General features: G+C 41.0%; 2 protein-coding genes across 2 annotated transcripts in view; both read left to right on the top strand.

Annotated features, from left to right (window-relative positions):
* prex2 (phosphatidylinositol-3,4,5-trisphosphate-dependent Rac exchange factor 2) overlaps positions 1-18,389 on the top strand; it is a 91,407-nt gene extending 73,018 nt beyond the window's left edge. The window contains exons 37-41 of the mRNA XM_078280451.1: positions 7,111-7,177; positions 7,688-7,878; positions 10,684-10,786; positions 14,735-14,802; positions 17,202-18,389. Coding sequence (XP_078136577.1) covers positions 7,111-7,177; positions 7,688-7,878; positions 10,684-10,786; positions 14,735-14,802; positions 17,202-17,247 — 475 coding nt within the window. The 3' untranslated portion in view covers positions 17,248-18,389. The remainder of the gene's footprint in view (positions 1-7,110; positions 7,178-7,687; positions 7,879-10,683; positions 10,787-14,734; positions 14,803-17,201) is intronic.
* Positions 18,390-18,704: 315 nt separating this feature from the next.
* c22h8orf34 (chromosome 22 C8orf34 homolog) overlaps positions 18,705-21,051 on the top strand; it is a 56,699-nt gene continuing 54,352 nt past the window's right edge. The window contains exon 1 of the mRNA XM_078280505.1: positions 18,705-18,951. Coding sequence (XP_078136631.1) covers positions 18,883-18,951 — 69 coding nt within the window. The 5' untranslated portion in view covers positions 18,705-18,882. The remainder of the gene's footprint in view (positions 18,952-21,051) is intronic.

Below are 21,051 nucleotides of genomic sequence, written 5' to 3'. Positions count from 1 at the left end.
AGATTACATGAGCTAGCTTCTTCTAAATGAGGGCGCACTTCCAACTTTGTGTGGAATACTTGCAGAACAGGGACATGTAAGTAGTTCTATACAATTTATTTTGTAGATTAGGGTGAATTTGTGTGTGTTGTAGCAGTGTTTTGCCATTGAGAGCGAGCTAGCATGCTAGCGCTAGCATGCTAACGGTTAGCCCCCTAGGCCCCTCGTCTCAGCTAGTTACGTAGAAAGTCGTGCAGATTTTGACCAGCTCACCCGGAGACTGAAGGCAGGACACATTCAGAAACCGTATCTCACTCAAAACAGCATGGATGATTTTTTTTTCAAAGTTTGTATGCGTGTGGAAGCACCACAGACACAAAATAACACCCCAAATCCCAGAAAAAGTGATTTTTTTCATAATATGGGCACGTTAAGATAATTTTTTGGGGATTTTTAGGCCTTTATTTCTATAGGACAGATGAAGGCATGAAAGAGGGGAGAGAGGGGGAATACCATGCAGCAAAGGGCCGCAGGTCGGAGTCGAACCCACGGCCGCTGCGTCAAGGAGTAAACCTTTTATATATGTGCGCTTGCTCTACCAACTGAGCTAACCTGGCCACGAAACATGCTTTACATGCGTTTACAATTTGTGTGTGCATGTTTTTTGTGCATGCAGAGCGTTTCATAGTAAAATTCAAAAGCAAAAAAAATTCAATTCTTCGGACTACAAGAACTTTCTTTTTTTGTTTTCGTCTTGCTCCTCCACTGACGTCTTTGCCAGTGTGCATTGTGGGCATTATCCAATTTCAGAGCAGTAAATGATATTACTGTCAGGGTTACTGTAAGATTTCCCAGCAGCCTCTCTGTCTCTGGCATACGATTTCCATACCCACACCAAGATACAGTATGATCCGAGCAAAGCCATTGTGCCTGATGAAGTCAGTCAAGTCTTCTGCAAAACATAAACTCACAGGCCAAATCACAAGCACATGGCTGGTGCCACAGTAGTCAGCATATGTAGAGCCAGAACACGCACCCATGTTTCCAAGCTTTCATAAACCATCTCAGCTGACGTGCATTTAGGTAGAAGAGATTTGAATCCTAGCCACATATCAGTTTCCTCAGTCATAGTCTCTGGCGTTTGCTTAAATCTTTCAGGTTTCTCATCACGTAAAAGCAGGGAGACATTGTGGAGCTGAATGGAGGGGATAAACTAATCGTCTCTAATTTTTCTGTCACAAATTGTGTGAGCAAATGCATACATTTCCCCCCTCTCTAGTAGGGAGAAGCAACATCTGAAAAAGGGAGGAAATAGCATGCTTTGAGCAGAAAATGTCTTTTCCTTATGGACACAGTGAGAATGGATGACGGAAAATTGAAAGGGGAATATAGATCGCCAGAGCAGGTTGGAAAGATGGAGGGGATTTCAGGGGAGGGATGAGGATGATGGGGTGAGGAGGAGAGTGTGCAAGCGAGTCAAAAAGGACAGAGTGGAGAGGGGAAACCCAGAACAGAATCTGCAAATGTTTTATTCAAAGGGAGCGATTATTGCATGCATGGTTTCATTTAATTTTGCTCTTATTGACAGGAAATATCAGGAGGGAATTAGGTTTTCCTCTTGCGTGCTCCTTTGCTATCGATTTAATGAGCATGGTACATACAACAGTGTGAATGAATGAAGTGGAAAGTACAGCAAGGTTTTCTGCTGGTAAATCATATGTCTGCTATTTTCATATATTGTTGTTGCAGGTGTAACAGTAACCTGTGAGTGTAAGCAGATGTGTTAAAAACAATAACTTCTGCCACAGCTGAGACAGAACGCTTGCACTGAGGCATTAGGCTTTTCTCCCTAATTAAAATGCATTAGGCAGGAGTGGGGAAATCTTTGGCACAAGAAAGTTGTGAAATTTCCACATCTCATGTGGATGTTAAAATTCCATAATGATAGCATGGTGGCTGAAAAATAAGCAGTACACTTTGATGTAAAGCACTGTCCAACAAATGGTATATATTATCATTATTACAGACTTGTATTTCAGGCTTTGTTAGTTAAACATCCATTGTTCATTACCGCACAGCACAGCTTCCAAGTCATTTGTGCTTGTAGTGTTTGCTCTCCCATCAGCTATAGGGAATTGGTAATCACACCACTGCAGTGCAGTTTGTCTTGATTAAGCAAAAATGAGTCACAGCAGTCACTCCTTCCTTTAATCTCTGTTGCCCTGTGGCTGGAGCAGGGATCAATTCTCTCACTCTTGTTCGGACGCGACCTTGTGTTTAGAGTGCAGATATGCTCATTAAAAGTGCTGTAACAACATGATTAATGCAACTAGCTGATCAGTTCATGACCGCTACATCAGGTCAGGCTTCGTTAGTCTTAGTTACATGAATATACACATGTATCCACTTCTGCTTGCATCCTCACAAACAACTACAACCATGTATGCAAGTCTCCCTGACAGCTAGCTTTACATAAATCATATCGCTTGGTCTCCGAGGACACCTCCACAATATATGCTCAAAGAACAAGACGATGGATAGCGTGACTTTGCTTCAAGTTGTTTAGCACACAAACCCACCGCTGTGCTCAACATGAAAACAACACCACAAATCTGTTGCTCAAACAACAAAATTGCTTTATGTAATTGATGGTATTTCTCTTGCTCCCTGTGGCAGGGCTATGCAGTGATGACTAATATAACAACAGCTACTGCAGCAAGTTCCCACATCTTCCATGTGACATGCATTATTACTGTAAGATCCTCAGTGCAGTAATGCAGCAGGGCAGCTAGTTTGCTTAAAGTTGGATTTCTTGGATGGCTGCATCTGTAACCTGAGAAGTCATTTTACTTTTTCTCACAGAATAAAAAAAATAGGTCTTATTTGAGCTATTGCTTACGGGTATTATCCTAGCTTTAGCAGGGAGGCAATGGCAATTCTTTTTTTCCTAAACCGAAATGGAGCTTTCTTTTTCTCTGCGTTCTCTCATTTTAGGATGTAATGAAAATCCTACAGTCTTTGCACCGGCAAAGGGAGTCCCAATTCACAAGAGCGCAGAGGACATTGTGGGGCTTCTTTTTGCTCCAGCTAGTGTGCACTGAACCCCTGTTTAAAAAGCAGAGTAGGGCTGAGCATCAGAGACCCGGTTCCATTTATCATTTCTCTTTGATTCTTTCGTCGAGTGGCCGTAATGATGACAGTTCTGCACTTAGTGATGCTTGATATTGTAAAAAAGACCTTGACTCATCTCCTCGGCAGTTTCTATGTTAAAAAAAACCTTTGCGAGGAGCCAAGAATACTTTGCATCTACTTATATGCAGCATCAGGGTCGTACATTTGTCGCCTTTTAGAGGCATTGTAATATGTACAGCAACTGCATGTGTGTCCTCAGTGACAATGATTTAGTGATAATATGTCTTTAACTGGCTCTGACACTAAGACCCCATTAATACTAATCTGCTTTGGGTGTCAAGGACTGGACGTTTGTTTCCTGGTCCTGATTGGCACTAGTTTAAAAATGGCTGCCTTGTCCTTGATATAAATGTCAACATGTGTGAAATAATGCAGGGATTTTTTTTTGTCCACTGTGTTAAGTTTATATTACACCAACAAACAAAACATGCCATACATATACTTTCTATATCAGCATTTATCTCAGGTGGCTTTGAAGGCTTTTCCTGCCTGCATGTGCTCCTGTATGACATATAGCTGGTCATAAATATTATTATAAGTGTAAATAAGAAGCAGGCGTGGGATAAGGAAATGTCCTCCATCTCGCTGGTGTCAGTGCAGAAGCATCACCGTGTGGCATGTAAGGCCTCCTGGAAGCCTTCATTAGCCCCTATAGGAAGCTCTGACACACACACTGCAGGGGTTTGTGGGGGATTTAATAACTGTGAGTGTCATTCATCATGGCAGTGTGAGTGATTTACATGGACCAGCATGCACCTCTGCAGGGTCACATATAATGTTATAAATCCTAGAGACTTTACTTGTGTCCTTATGAGTGAATGGGTGTGAAACCAGATCCACAGACGACTCATTTAAAACGTTTTTTTAAATGCCTCTCATTGTGTTTCAGGGATAATTTTTGTTTCTTTTGTACTTTTTGAATGGAGGATGTCGTGCTAATGTGCCCATTCCTACGCTGCTCCTCTGAACACATCTGCGCCTCAGATCCTTCTTCTTTGACGCCGCAGCTGACTACTAATGCTCCCGTTCTGTAAAGGGCCTTGAGTGTCTTATTGTCATGATGGAAGCAGAAACAAAGAGATTAAAGTATCCTCATCGGCCCAATAAAAAAAAAAAAAAAAATGCTACACACATTGAAAGCAGGTCATCTCTGGCCTACAGCCAAATCCTCCATTAGAGTCTCATGTAAAAACCGATTGGCGTGTGTGTGTGTGTGTGTGTGATTAAAAAATATGAACAAAAGAAAAATGCTCTCAACAGAAGAAACAGGCTGAGCCTGATTGCACACAGTTTCTGTAACCTTTGTTTTCATTTCACACTTGCTGACAGATGGTGAGTTGAAGTTTTGATTGGCGTAAAATTCCCCTAAAAAAAGAATTGAGAATTAAGTAGAGACATTGTTATTTTTTAACTTTAATGTTGGAGAATGGTAAGGTAAAACGATAAGCTTGTGTAAAAGCCTGCGGGCCCTCGATGTGCTGCCATTAAAATGGGGCAGCTGGAGTTCAGGGGCTTAAACTTGAGAGCCACTGTAGATTGGAGGAGAAATAACAGACACCCAGTGGATTTAGAACATAGATATATAACGTGTGTAATATGTTCTTAGCCTCACGGAGTTGTGTTTGCACACCGTGTGTGGGCTTAAAATTTAATTTTTCAACCATAATAAATGTTTCTAAAGTGCTCTGTCTCCAAACTTCACCAGTTTAGAAGATGTGATGCAGGTCCTCTTCAAACCACACATCACTTGTAGTCTGACTCCTATTATTTTGTCATTAAAGACCTCCAGGAGAGTCAGCCCTGCTCCTCAAGCTGTGGCTGACGGTATTTTTAGAACTCCTACAGCAAGAGGATACGATAATCATAGTGTATTGTGACCTTTCTTCTGCAAAGAAAGTGTGCAAGGGCAGAAAGGAGTGGCTTTTATTTTGTCTGAAACAGATAAACAAATGCGTGCAGATGAAGTTGGGCAGCGATACAGAAGTCAAGACAGATTCTATTATATAGCTCTAAGATAAAAGTCTGAGCAGTCGACCGATAAGCAGGCGGGACAAGGGTGAGTGGACTTGCAGCACACAGTTAAAGAAGACCGATAACAGGCCATACAGTGCAGTGAAGAGCCAGAATAGGAACAATTTCAGGGCAAGGTTTTAATTTCTTTTGTGTTGTTGTTGTTTTGTAGCGTTTAATCACTTCACTCAATCTCTCCACTCTCTTTGTTTGACCTGTTAAAAGAAAGATGTTTTGTTAGAAAACATTTGAATCGAACTTTTATTTACAGCAGCACCACACAATCTCACACACACACACACACACACACACACACACACACACACACACACACACACACACACACACACACACACACACAGACTAGCATGTACTAAACACATACAGACACATTATGGATGGCAGGTGTTTACTGTAGAAACCCTAATGTGGAAATCAAATATTTAGATCTTTAAACAGTGAATCCAACAAAACATTGGCCTGTTACCCCTCATGTAGATTGCTGTGGCCATCATGCTGTGCTTTTTACAAGAGGAGTTCAAGAGGTGTGTGTTCCACGCCGAGATGCAGCGGTGTAACTCTCGGTCCACCGTGCGCATCTTTTGAATGATAAGGCCATCTTGAAACAATTTTCACAGGCTGCTAGCTCCATCTGAACCCTTAGCAAACTCTGCTTGTAGTCATTTAGTAGAGCATGTCACAAGGTTAAAGAATAATTTGCCAGATAGGGATTAAATACCTGGAAAACTTCAACTAGTGAAGATATCAAATGGGCAGGTTACTCATGTCTGTATCTCAGATAGATGTTGCGTCGTAAATTTGTATGTGAATGAGCTAATGTGAATACCGTTGCTCACATTTCCTCATTAGCCTAAATGGCTGAAGGAAGCGTATAGATGTTTAACAGCCTTGTCATGTTTACGGTATGTGCATTAAAAGCCTGAGTGGGTGCCCTTATGTTTCCTACAGTTGGACGTTGGTTAAGTATATCATTCATGTTTTTGTGTGAATTGTTCTGGATGACTTTTCATTTCAACTCGGCTGGTTTATAATCACTATAGAATCTTGAATCAGTGATGTGTTAACTCTACTCTGATTAATTAATTTCATTAATATTATGTCTGGCAGAAATAGCACAGTCATGATGAATGCCTCCTTGGCCTGATTTTAATGACTTAATAGCAGAGTGAATGTAGATGAATGAGCCCTGCTTCACTGATTCTTGTAAACAATCTCCCTCCCTTAAAGTCTGCCGTTGCTGCATCTCTTCAAACTGAAAATTTCCTCGATTATTTTCAGAAACGTGTACTCCAAGGGTGACTGTGTGTTGTATATTATTATTATTATTACTTCCGGCAAAGAAGTAATGGAGTATGTGATTTTATTACAAGGGGTTTAATGTGGTGTAGTGTAACTATTTTTAGCACACTGCTGGATTACTGAGATTTGATGGAGTCACAGACTGCTGAGTTTGCACCACTTCACCTCAGATGGACTCATTGCGGCATACATCCCCTCTGTCTGCATAACCACACCAGTCCAGTGCTGCCTCTGGTGGACGAATGAAGAAAATGACACCAAATCAACTGTACTCCATGAATGAATGAGGCAATGGCATTTGGAGTGATGCCCAGGACAAGAGATGCTTAGTCTGTGTTTCTGCGGAGCGCTGCCCAAGTTACTCTCATGATTGATAGTCAGATGGTGGAGCTCCATAATGAGCAGGTGGCCTACTTTTCCCAGAAAGGCAGTCGCCAGTGCTCCTGATGACCTAATGATGCAGAGAAAAGAATGCCACAGTTAGTTTTTTAAGCAACAGAGCATCTAAATAAAAAAACAACTTGTGTGTGATTGTTGTTTTCTCCCACTGCAGTGCAGATATACCAGTAAGAATCACTCCCATGTGTGAACTGTTGTTTCTCCCCCTAGGGCTTTCTACCTGGACCAGTCCAACATGCCACCTAGCTCTGCACCCAAAGCTGCCCTCATAGATAAGGTACGAGCGACCTCACGCAACCTCATGCTGCATTCATGACATCATGGAAAAACTGAAGAACAGGATTAGATCTTAATGCTGCAGTGTGGAAGCGCTTGAACATGTAACAACTTCCAGAATGGCAGGGGCAAAGTCAACTGATGTGTAAAATGGAGCAAAGAAGAGCTCCAGCAAAAATGTTTACTTTAGCGAGTGGTATTGACTGCATCAGTGTGAATATACAGTAAATCCAAAAAGTATTCACCCAATCATACCTGGAATTACCTTATATTACCTGAAACTCCACTATAAAGCTGACATCAGCATGTTTTCCCAGTGGGAAGCTCTCTTTTATCATAGTATATATGCTTTAATAGCACAATCTGACTCTACCTGACAGAGGATCACAATCACCCCATGATCAGCAGATCAACTCTTATTATGCACTTTGCTCATAAACAGCTCAGCAGTTGTCTTTCTTGTTCCTTGTTGGATCCTGTACCTTACCCCTCTCCCTCTGTTCCTGCCCAGTTGATGCGCCCCCTTAATGCTCTGGAGGAGCTGTACCGTCTGATGGAAAGTTTTATCAGTTGTCGCCGCACTGCTGCCTGTCAGTACACCGCATGCGGGGCTTCTGGAGTGGGGCTGCTCACTGTGGCTTCTGAGCTCTGCTCGCGTCTGGGAGCCACACACATTGTCATGTGCAACAGCGGCGTTCATCGGTGAGTGTGTGGGCACATATACTACAGTACATATCTTCCAGCACTCTATGAACCGTCTCCAGTTAAATTATACGTTCCTGCTCTTCGTTTCCTTTATTTTGACAGCTCTCCGGCAATTTACCTTTTTTTTTCATCTTTCTTGCATTTTGACTCTTCTCACCTTTTACCATCTCTACCACAGTTTCTCCCTGGTTCTCAGCACCTTCTTTTACCCTCTGTCTACCTCTCAATTTCACGACAACCCTGCACTCCTCACCGTGGGGATTTGCTATTAATACACATTTCTCTGCATTAATTACCAGCTGCATATTCTACTTAATAGGGCCCATTGTTTCTCAGGCCAGATGAGGGACTTATAAGTAGGCAGAGCACTTTACACAGGAAGGAGACAGGTCAATTACTTCCGTTCTCATTGAATTCTATATATGGCAGCCTAATTCACCTGCTGCTGAGGGCACCATTTATCAATGCATGAGGACAGAAATATCCTGATCGTTTGTCACCACTGATCCTGAGCTTTCATTTTTCATCCAATACTTTGCTCTTTCCCTCCACCTGCCCACCTGTCTCTCCGATACTCTTTTTCCTTACCCCATGACAGTTTCCATATCCTTTTGTCTCGGTCACATGCGCAAGCTCACCCGCCCGCGTTTATGCGTTCGCCCAATGTGAGTGATGGCTTGATAAAGTGCTGTAGATGGAGCCCGCCTGGTTGCCTGAGCTCTAATAGAAAGTTCCTGTCTATACAACAACTGCTACTACTTTATTAACCCACAGCATGTGCGCGTATACTTGTGTGAGTGTCTGTGCAATTATACACACTAGCCACAACTCACCCAGACAGGCAGGCCAAGTGTACCGTGACACAGCAGGTGACAGGCCCATGCCATATTTTGGATTATTTGTGAACTGGCTTTCCCCTTAAACACTGTTTTACCCTCCAAAGCTGCCGACTGATGGGCGTATTGGATTCACAGAAGAGTTACCAAGACTTTGCCTGATGTAGTATCCACAAAGTCAATGTCATTCACTTTGGCAGTCAAAGTTTTTATGTATAACACCAGATTATATATGAATGTACCAATTTCACTGCTTTCTCTCTATAATTTCAAACATTAAAATATTCAAATAATCTTTGTATTGCTCATGTAAATGATGAGCACACAAACTAAATCTGGTATCATTGGGAAAACCTATGAAACCAAGCCAGTAGATTAGTAATGTGGAAATTGCATTATCAGTGTGGCAGCCTTCTCAGGCACTATTGATTGGATTAGTTGATGTGATGGATGAGTTTTAATAACAGTGAAAGCTTGATATTTTGGAGGCATCAGCATTTTGCAATATGCAGCAGAGCTCGTTTCTTCTCCAGATTTTTTTGTCCATCACCCCCACAAAAACCATTAGAGAGGCGAAAGGAGAGTTTACTGTCTGACAACAAAACAGAAACGATAGCAGAGGGGGAGAAAAGTATCAAAAGCACAAAGCTTAATCCACACTCCAAGGCACTAACTCACTTTTTATTCACTATAGTCAAATTTCACAGAGTAGTTATTTCTCAGATATAAATGTTTGGACTTTTCTCTGCTCCTCTCCTCTCTGTCATTCTTTCCCTATGTTTGTGTTTGTCTTGTTTCATCTCATTTATTAGAATGGACTTTGGATGGAACACAGAATGTAAATGTGATATGGGCTGGAACAACATAAAACAGATGGGTATAAATCACCTCACACTATCTCACCAGCCCTAATGAAAAGGGAAACGATTTTGTGCAGTTCCTTCATCCTGCTCCAGCTGAAGAGATATTTAAAGATCCTCTGTGGGTGAAAATATTCCCCCTTCCTTTATCGGTGTGGGAAGCTCAAAATGGGTGCTTAAAAATATTCTGGGGTGGCCTGCAAAAGGACATTCTTTCGCAATTCTCTACTGGGATATTGTTTGGCACATACTGGAGATGATTACTGAGTTAATTACTTTTATCACATCATGTTACACTGTCATGAAGTTGTGCAACCAGAACACAAGGGGGATAAATCTTGGTCTGATTGACTCAAAGTAATGGCTTCTGGCAGCAATAAGTTCCTCATTGCACATCTGCTCCTTTTTTTAAGAAATGCTTGTAGTCAGTGTGAAACCCTACCATGAGAGAGGGAGATATTAAACTAACAGCTCATATTTCTTAGCAGCCCCATGGCAATGTTACTCAATGAAACCGAGCCTGGCAGCATTGGAACGTTGGACAGTTCAATTTGCAGTGAAGAGGCCCTGGATCGATATACTAGTACAGCTTGTTATCATAGAAAGGTCACTAGCAGCCTTGACACCTGTCACAAGCTTTCTAAGGATTTATCCACATGCTGCTGTGTGTGTGTGTGTGTGTGTGACTCATCTTTTACACACGTGTGACGCAACATTACACACACAGATTTAGCCCTTTCTTTTCTTTTTTTTCAGCCCCCCTATCCCTTAACTGTTAACACACATACAATGTAAAACATTCCAAAACTAAAACCAAAGAGTGTGTACCTCCCCCTCCCCCCATGCCCAGTGTAAAGCAAAGATCAGGAGGCTTTTTAGTCTGATGCTGTGTGTTTGCGCGCTGTGAGTGACATTTCGGTGGCAAGTAAAATGGTTCATTAGCGAGCAGATGAGCAATGTTATAGCAATTACAAGAGGAGCAAAATGTGCACATACCTGGATGAAGCCCAGAGTTTGAGTTTGCCGTGCTTTCGTCTTCAGTTGATGTTTGTTTGCAGGCTGAGAGCATACGAGCTTGACCTTATGTTTTCCTCTCTGACCAACAGCTGCACCTTGAGTGTGACACTGGAGCAGGCCATCCTGCTGGCCCGAAACCACGGTCTGCCTCCTCGCTGCATCATGCAGGCCACTGATGTCATGAGGAAACAGGTATGTTTTACACACACATGCACACCACTACTGTGTACGTAGCCTCTTTATTTCTACTAAGCCTCCTGTTAGTACTGCTGCAGTCTTTTGCTGCTACTGTCCCCGCGGTGACATTTTCTCACTCTGAGTGAATTTGTGTTTCAATCCACAGCGCAACCTCTGCATCCAAAATCATTAGATAAACTGTATGCTTCATTTAGTCAAACGAGGCTGCCAAAACAGTATTAGCAATGGATTTTAACGGTGCATATAGAGAGCAGTTAAGTCATTTTAGCTTTCTTGGTCATTGTTTGATTTCACTCAGACACTATTACTGCAGGCGACAGTAAGTATATTTTTGGGTGATCAAAGAAGAAGAAGAAAATAATGATCTCTGCTCTTGTCTTCACCCGTTTCACCCCTATCTGATTTCAGTATCCTTTCCAGTATTCCTATCAGCTATGCATTCACTGCAACCAGAATATGAATCTAACCAAATGAGGCAGTGAAAAAGAGTGATTACAAAAAGAACATATTGGTTAGGAGTCTGGAGCTTGTTTGTTTATCCACGTGTCTATTTGGACTCAAGGGAAGGAATTCACATTGCTTTCTCAATGCGTACACATTTTCACCCCACAAAAGGCTCCAGCCATGACCGGATCTTGGCCCATACCTCAGACAGTCATTAGAAGTTCTGCGAGAGGTGGTTATATTGCTGTTTGCAGTGAGAGGAGAGGTTAGTTGAGAGGCTGAGATCCTGTGGGAGGAGAAGCATTTCATTTCTGCACTCGGAGAACTGGGCTACCAGCCAGAAGGATGCAACTCTGTGCATTGTGTGACCTTGAGTACTGCTGTATGTGGCTGGAAAAAATCCATCTTGTAGAAGGAGTAGTTTTAAATATTTATAATGGAATATGAAAAGTTGCAGGTATGGAAAGTTGCTGTTTCCGTCAATCTATCTTGTTTGCTTCTAGGTAAACAGTACTTTTGTGTGTGTGTGTGTGTGTCCTTGCTCTCAGACATCGGCTGATGAATCTGATGAGTATGATGAGTATGATTATCACACAGGGTTTCGATGACGCCAATCCAGTCCCAGCAGGTGACATCCATCAAGACTAGATGACATCTTTCACAATGAGAATGCATGAGTGATTTGGGCAAAATGGGTCCAATCACAGCTTGATTTGTACACTTCTGCATAGCATTTTCCAATATTTGGTCTGTATAAAGGAGTGTGGAAGAGTATAATTATCTAAATTAACTTAAGATAACTCGTGGTGTCACCCTTTTGGACTTTATTTTTCCTGTTTCAGCATAGTTATAACTGTTTTTATAAATGCTAAGAAATGTTTTTCAACTTACAAATCCAAAGAAAACGTGGTAGATCAAATGAAGTCAACTAGATTTAACATTTCCTCTCTGGTAATATTTATTTCACTTTCTCATTGATGTTCCAACCATTAAAGCCTTAGCAGAATAATAAGTTTCAGTTTTACGTAGGTGCAGAGACATCATAAATACAACGATCAGCTACCAGGTTTATTGGTTATTAAGTAATGCAGAGATGTGAAAATGAAAACAATTACACAAAATACATGTGTGAGTGAATCGGTGTTTCTAAACAAGCATGGAACAACTCTGCACATATTTGCTGCTTCTTGGACAGCCTTATTTACGTCAGTTGTCTTATTTTATCCAAATATCTTTTACTCTATAGAGGGTTTTCACGACGCGTCTCATGACGAGTCATCAGACTTGCCATGTTGGAGGTACTCCGCATCACAACAAAGCACAGGCACTGAAGTGGATTCCGAACGGCGTCAAGGAAAATGGTTAATTATTGCCGTGTTTTAGGTTGAACCAATAGGTCAGACCGAGAAAAACATTTGGAATATTATCGACTTCCAAAAGTTATTAAAAACCAGGGAGAGGAATGCCAGAAGTTATCAGAGGAAAGGAGGCGCTTGTGGTTGGCAAAGCTCAACCAGGATCTACGAGGGAAAACTCTGTCTTGTTCGGTCTTTGAAATGAAAAAAAAAACTATTGAGAGTCACTTGGCTACACCTTGAGTATCGCAATGATATCATACAGGGTTGTGCTTAGTGTCTTCATTAATTCAAAAATGTGTTTTGGGCGTAACATGCAATAAACCAATCAGAGTATCATCTCCCATTCCCTTTAAAAGCCAGGCGCGTTTGTACCTTGATGGCGGATTTGCACCGTAATATTTTTATTTGTAATCTTTTGCATGTTTGTGTGCTGCTGCGCTTCCGTGTGTGTGTGTGTGTGTGTGTGTGTGTGTGTGTGTGTGTAACAAGCATAGTGTGTGCGCGCTGTGCACGAACCTATGCACATTTTACTAATTCGCTGTTAAAATAACAATGAAATGCTGCACTATTGACTTTTGACCAGGTTTTTGTTGGTCAATGGCGCGATCACTTCCCGCTGCCTCAAGATAGCAATACGCCAAGAATTCACCTGAACACACCTCCCTGTTAGACTAGCACGCCCATGGCCGAAAAGATGGGCGCAAGTGCATTTGTTATTTAAACGACGTGGGTGCTGGACAGGAAATTGACAACTGCGTCGGGCTTTGCGCTGCGCTGTGCCGGGTGCAAGATAGGGCCCTATGTGTGCTGTGTGTTTTTATCCAAGCTAGCGGCATGGCTCTACGGATGGCAATGTTGGTTAGTCAGTCAGTCAGTCAGTCGGTCATTTCGTCTGTTGGTCGTTGATCCACCACTTTGGTCCAGACTGAAATATCTCAAAAACTGTTGGATGGATTGCCAAGAAATGTTCAACAGACAGTTATGAATCCTAAAGAAACTCTAGCACCATCAACTTTTAATTTGACCAATACTTTGGTTTACAACCTCTAGACTATTATTTTTGTTACTTCCTTGTGAGCCATTTTATAATTCTTTAGGCATCATCAGTTTGTTTCAGAGATGCTACTGTAGGTATGTAAATCAAGTTCAGCTTGTTGAAATAACTTTAAAAGAGTTATGTCTCTAACTCATCTAAACTATTTTTGGGTGCAGTGTCCTTTAGGGACATTGGGGGCATTTCTGTCCGGAGGCATCAGAATGGATGGCTGTAATAGGCATTGAGTAATTGCTGATGCTATCCCGCTATCTGGACGTAACTCGGGGCAGACAGAAAGATGGAAAATGGCAGAGTTGTAACTGAGAGGTCAGCTGATGCACTTTAGGCCAGTTGCTCCCTCTCTGCTCAAAGAGGAGACGCTGATGACCTCTTCAGATAATGATTTGATTGTAGTATTTTTGCTTGCGGGCATGCATCACAGAGGGAGAGAGGGTGTATTTGTGAGTGCAGGTGTTCGTGTTTCTAAATTAAGAGGCGGAGTTGCTTTCTACCTCTCTAACATTTGTGTATCTGCCGACAGCCAACAGACATTAGCAAGCAGACATACTCCTGACTGGGTATAATCAAACACACACACACTCACATACAGGAACCATTCATCTTACAAATCCCTTACTACTTACTTTTATTTCCTTACAAAGACTATTCTGCATGTGGTCTTTTGCTAACACAGTTGAAAAAGTACATATACCAAAGATAAACAGCACACAGCAGCTGTAGTTTAAATTGTAGGGTCTCAACGTGCATCATATGACATCTACTTTACAACCAACAATATTTATAGGAGCTGTTCAAAATAAAAATGATTCCTTTTCTCTCACAGGTGACTCCCAGTCATTCACGGCCTAACAGGAAGCAATCTTACTTGGGAGGAACTCAAGTCATTAAACAAAAACCATCACAAAAGATGTATTGCAGCCAAGATGGTGTCCGCTCGTAGCTCATTTGTGGGCCGACTTTTGAAACATGTGCTTCTTGTGTTTTCTCCCAATGTTTTTTTTTTTTCTTAGCTCCTATTTATGGATGTTGCATTTCAACCTGATCCATGATGTCATGAACTATCGATGCCTGTTTGTCTTGTAGGGGGCGAGAGTTCAGAATTCTGCCAAGAATCTGGGAGTGAGGGATCGCACACCGTCATCAGTCCCAAGGTAAAGCTGCAGCCACATCCTGTTTATGTGGGGCAACATCAGCATAGCAAATTTAGGCCTGACACATCGTTTTTCATGCACTGTCAATTTTGAGATTTGGGGCTATTTTGCTTCCATAACATGTCTTTTAAATCAGACTTGTGAAAAGAAAACAACCAAAATACACATTTAGGTGTTTATTTGACTACACTTTGTCTATTCGCAATCTATAGATTTCTCCTGAGGATACAGGATATAAATATATATTTCATTATTTTCTCAAAATGAGTTTTTTCTCATACTCTGAGCAAAACAACTCCACCTTAGTACACTTACATACACCAACTTTCCAGTTTAACTATATTCTGAAGGTTTTTATAAAGGGGTTTGTTCATATATTATTCATAGCCAGATTTATTTAACATTTCTTTCCTAAAAACATGGCAAATTTTTTTTTATGGCTGTTGACAGTATTTTCTGATTTTAAAATGATGAATAATAAATTCCCTCTGTAAAAAAAACATTTGACTTTAATATGTCAACAAAATGAAACAAGATTTTTTTTAACCTGGCGTTATTTAATGTTCACATTTCTGTTCTGGAACTGTATCCAAATAAGTGCATTTTAAATATGACATTGCCTTTTCATAGTTAAACATGCAATTTCCGAAAACACGTAATACAAAAAATAATTGTCTTAATGTAATTACGGTAGGAAGTTTCATGGTTATATCTATTTGTTACATTTTTTACTCTATCCACCTGTAGTTTCTTGCCTTAAATGATCATAGCAGGCTCTGCATGTTGTAGCTCATTAACTACAAATCACATACATTACGTTACTGCTGGCCATTTTTAAAGCATAGTTTTTTGAATGAATTCCTCCTCTCCAGGCATCCAATTGTTTCCATTAATTTCACTTGGGCATTAAAATCAACTTGCAGAAAGAGAAAGATATATGATGCCTCAGTTAGCATTAAGTCGCTTTTATATTAGTTTAAAGTGATCTTGTCACATGGCAATGCCGTTGCAAGCAGGGACCGTTGGATTTTCTTCCTTGTTGGTGCTTTCAAGGACTCTTTGACTGCGGATGGACAGGGCTTGTTTGGATAGTTTGTAATAGGGCTGGATCTGTGATGGACATGGCTAATTTTTGGTAGAGGTCAAGTGACTGAAGCTAGAAAGGACAGGAAACAAGCAGTAGGAAAGACAAATAGAACACTCCTATTTTACTTCTACTACTACTACTTTCCAGGTTTAAAATACTGGATGCTGAAGCTTACTTGAATATACCATCAAGAACTTAAAAAAGCCTCTACTCTTAAATACTCCACTATGTGGAAATAGCATAAATCAAATGTATATATACATAAAGTAGTCTAAGTGTTCCATGAAAGGTATAAAATCAGTCAAAAAACTTGTGTTATACTTTGGCAAATAGTCAGCAGTTTTTTTTTCCAAAACATGGAAAACTACAATGGCTTGAATACATGCTACTGTATTTAGTGTAATTCAGCTTTTCAGAAGTGCATGAATTTGTAAAGTACTGTAGTTCTGTTATGTGCTTTTTGTGCAGGACTTGGGCCAAGTGGTTCCATTAGAAGGGAGCTTCCTGTACTCAGTAGCCCCAAGATGAGGACAAGGACTGCCTCAACCATTTGGCTGTGGCATATAGGCTTTTGTGTGACAGGCAGCCCTTTTGAACCTTTTAGTGAAATTGACAAATACAATTAAGTAGCGGGATGATTAGTGTTGAGACATTGTGGTTGGAGAGCAACATTGCTGCACTCTCAGTAGGTTCATGTCATGTCATAATTGTTGTGGTGTGACTGACTGCTGCAGAATATGGAAGTGTGCTTTGTGCATCATGAGACATGCTGCTTGTTGGCTGATCTGTAGATGAAAGGGGACAGTAACATTTTTGTGTGAGTTTACCCTACAGCCATTTCTTATCAAGACCAAAATATGTGAGTGGTGCAATCGATTATTTAAACTGCAGCAGTGCTGTATTAGGATGCAAGAAATACAGCTGATTGTACTGAAAATTGCACCATGCATATAACTTCTGTACATTTTAGAAGTCATATTTTTTAAAACTACCCTCATGAATGCTACCAAGCTATAGTATAAAGAGTTTATTTTGTATCAACAACACTTGTGAAGGTAAAAGCTAGTGTCATTTTTACTGTTTGAACGTAGTTAATGTTGTTTGACTTTGTAGCACAAAGCTGTATATGGGCTGCTAAGGATAATTATTTTTCCAGTGGTGACAGTTTTCTTCGTAAGACTGCAGCCTTAATTTCTGGTTATACTTCCTTTGCACTGTTGCCAGGGGAAGTGGCATTTCTCAACAGATCATTGCTTTGTGTTCACCCACTATATAATTAAATGCCATTTTGCGTGTATGTTTCTCTGATTAGGTTGTACAAGCTGTGTCAACCTCCCCCGCCTGATGGTGACCCATAATAAACTGCAGCCAGGAACATGCTGAAGATGCTTTGAGTCCTTCCTCCACCCATGAAGGATCAACCTAATAAAAGACAGTTATTGGGTCCATTTTTATATGTCCTGGGTAGCTGTCTGATGTGTAAATAGAATTTTAAAACCGTAAATAGTATTTTTAATACTTAATATTTTTCATATAATGCATCTGACAAGACAATGACTCAGTGAAAAAAATATACCCTGTATACCCTGAGAATGCAGTTCAATTAGCCCAATGAAATGGAATAAATCCCATCATTTTACTGTCTGCATATTATTGGCTGAAAATTATGTTTTCCATGAGGGACATTTGCATTTCATGTTATTAGTTTAATTTGCATATGAAATAAGCAAGATAATATTGATAAAAACGATATTTGGCTTTGTATTATGTTCACAATAGCCAATAATTTGTCTGCTTCTCTTCAACTCTGACTATGCTTTATCGATTATCTCAGTATTGGATAACCATATGAATGTGTGTTTTGTACGTTCCTCAACGTGTTTATTCGCTTGTAAATATACATATGAAGTGTCTGAATGTGTCAAAAGATTCATGCCCTTGTTCTCATTGTGTTTGGATTACATGCATGCACGTGAAGGTTTTCAATGGTTTATCAGTATTAACATAACAGGTTTTTGGAGGTAGAGCTATGAGATATATTCTGTTATTTCACATTGACAGTACTCAGGATTAAAGTGTCTCTGTGTTACTTATCTGATGTATCATTGTAGATTGTCTAGCTCACTAGTATGCAAACAAACAAGTGGTAATAAACTGCACCAATAAGCTCCTTAGTGTTTCATATACTGTATGTCTTTGTTACATCCATGTAAAAATAATTTGCTGCAGATTTTCTTTGAAAACACTACGAAAATGCTGTCATGTATACAGTATGTAAACCATATATTAAAACTGATAACAATGGATGGAGACTTGGAAATGACCTTTTTTATATGCCACCAACCAGTTGTTAAAATGTGTTACAATACTTTGGTAACCATTTATTTTGGTATCTTACTCTGTGACCTTTTGTTTTTTAGTCACTGTTTCACTGTTTAATTGTTGTTAAATTAATTACAGATTTAAAAAATAAAATAAAAAGGACTTGTTAAACTTTCAACTTTGCTTCCGGTAATTAGCAGAATGCACTGCACCTGCGTTAATCGCTGGCAGTGCACGTGCACGTGTAGCGAGCGTTCAGGTACAGTAGCCATACTTGCGGTGAACACCGAGGGCAAGGCTGAGCCCGGCGGATAAATGGGAGTGGCGGTGGCGCCGTTAACTGCTGGTAGCCAGTAAGCGGAAGATTTGTAATCTCTGTCGCCGAGCTTCCCTGCCATTGGCTTTTACGGGGAAGCTGCCGCCAGAGAGTCAGTGAGGCGACAAACTGGGAATGGTCCCGGGCTGAGTCTCCACAATGAGCCGGGCTCATAGCCGCCTGCTCCACACTTGACGCAAACCGTCTGAACTCAACGTGGCTCCGCTGCAGCCACACTACACTTGGGACATTTTGCATATTTTAGTCGCCGAGACGCTTTTTGAAGGACGACTGACATCGCCTCACCTTATGATTTCATTCTGCTAAAGCTCTTGCGAGGCACAACAGTTTCTTCATGGCGTCTCCACAACAGTCAAGAATTCAGTCGTATCTGGAGAAGAATAAAATCGGACCCTTGTTTGAGGTGAGCGAGAACTCTGAAGTTGTAGGCGACCAATTTAAAGGACCATTGCTTTGCACTAGACTGCATTAATCTGCTTCTATATTGTGCTTAATGATGAGCGCACATCTGCAACGTGAGCTCTCATACTGGAGTAAGAGCATATATTGAACTGGGTTGTTACTCCCTACCCCTCATACAAATGCACTGTAGATGTTAAAGCAATCGGCTGGTAAACCATTTATTGCTATGCACTCTATTCCTGAAACGTCCCACTGCGCTCCGTCTATGAGATACTGTAGTGGAACATGTATTGGTTGCTGTGTTTGCCATCACATTTCCATGCTCAGCCTTTCCATCTGTAGCCTGCCATGATACTGCCTGACTCGACATTGTTACAGTTAGTTGGAGTCAGGGCCACTCAGAGAAGCCAGTTGTAATTCATATTGCACATCAGGGTTGGCTTTACTGTGCGTTCTGCTACAGTGAACACAGCCTAACTACCTGCCTTTTTGCCTGTTTGCCAGTCAGGGATCTGTGTCCTGATCTGTGTCCCGCCGTATTCTCAGTGTGGCATCGAAGCAACCCAGGGGAGAGCATGACTTCATCCTTTGCTATTGGATTTCTTGCTGAAAGCAGGACCACACAGTTTGTGTGTGTGTGTGTGTGTGTGTGTGTGTGAGGCATTATCAGAGTAAAGATGGAAAGCCAGACAAAACATCCAGCTGAACCGGCTTTTGCCTGAGATGCAGCAGGTCTGTGACTCTTGCTGACTGGGAAGTCAACTGTATTATCACCATGAAATACAAGCCTGTGGATACAGTACTGTCGGATGACGTGTACTGTATTTATGGCAAAGCAATATTCATATGCACGTGTTTCGCAAAGTGCTGACATTTCACTTCTGTGCTTCTGCTGGACATGTAGTAGCACACACAAACACGGGCTGCATGTAAAACATGTAAGAGCAGTAGAGGGGCTTGTTTCAGCACCATGGACAGAGACTCATGGCGAACATGCATTTAGCCAGCAATGAAGACAGGAGATCTTACTGTGAGGCCACACCAGTCACTGGGGCTCAACTGCATAATAGTCCTCTGTGTGCTCTCTCTGTTTGTTTTTCCTCCCTCCATCTTCCTCTTCCACCTGTCTCCTTTTCTGTTATCTACCTCACTTTGTGTTTCTCTTTATTCTTGGCTCTTTGGACAATTTAATGCTTTCTCCTGTATGTGACAATTGAAGATGATTAAAGCAAAGTGTTTAAATGTGATGCTTGTGGTTATAAAACCCCTGTGTTCCAAAGATTGAGTTTATATGGTAAAGCATTTACCTGCTATTGCATCCTAAAGTGTGCCCTTAACACAGTCAGATAATTGCTTGAGTTGTTCACAGTATTTAGACTGTTAATGGTGAATTGTGAGGCTGCGTTTTGCAGTGTAGATTTTTAGGCAAAACTGGCAGGTTTGGAAAGGTAGTAAGAGAGGTGGAGTAAGAGGAGAATATATAAAAACTCTCCTGGGTTTGCCAATCTCCTCATGAGAAAATTTAGCTGCTACCTTGGTGTTGCGCATGATAAGCTTTGGCCATTTCATTGTTGTCCCAAAGAAAACCCATCCATGTGCATTCAGTTGTGAAGAACCAAGCTTTTCTTTTCATGAGAAGAATCCAGGAAGAGAGATCGGATCTTCTGGTAATTTTCTTTTTGATCACATTTAGAGAATTGGCACAGCAGCAGAAGTAGTAATACAGCTGTTCTGCTACACTGCCTGAACGGAAAAAAGAGCTGAAAATTTGATTGCCATTCAAACATGAGTAGAACAGAGGTAAAACGTGTCTGTTAAATGACACAAAACAATTTCCGAATACAAGAGCACAATGTAGAAATATAAGTACAGGGCGCCTGGGTAGCTCACCTGGTAGGGCAGGCCCTCATATACAGAGGTTTACTCCTCGATGCTGCAGGTTCAACTCCAAAGAAATATAAGTACAGTTTGTTACAAAGCATATTACAATACGAAACGCAGCAACATTGTGACAATGTGATGGTCAAAAATAATGATTCTGGGCTTCAACTGAACCAAAACCGATTATAATTTCCATAATTAAGGCATGATGGTAATTGGA

The sequence above is a fragment of the Sander vitreus genome, chromosome 22 (assembly GCF_031162955.1).
Source record: "Sander vitreus isolate 19-12246 chromosome 22, sanVit1, whole genome shotgun sequence".
NCBI lineage: Eukaryota > Metazoa > Chordata > Actinopteri > Perciformes > Percidae > Sander > Sander vitreus.
This window is presented reverse-complemented; position numbering and strand designations above follow the sequence as displayed.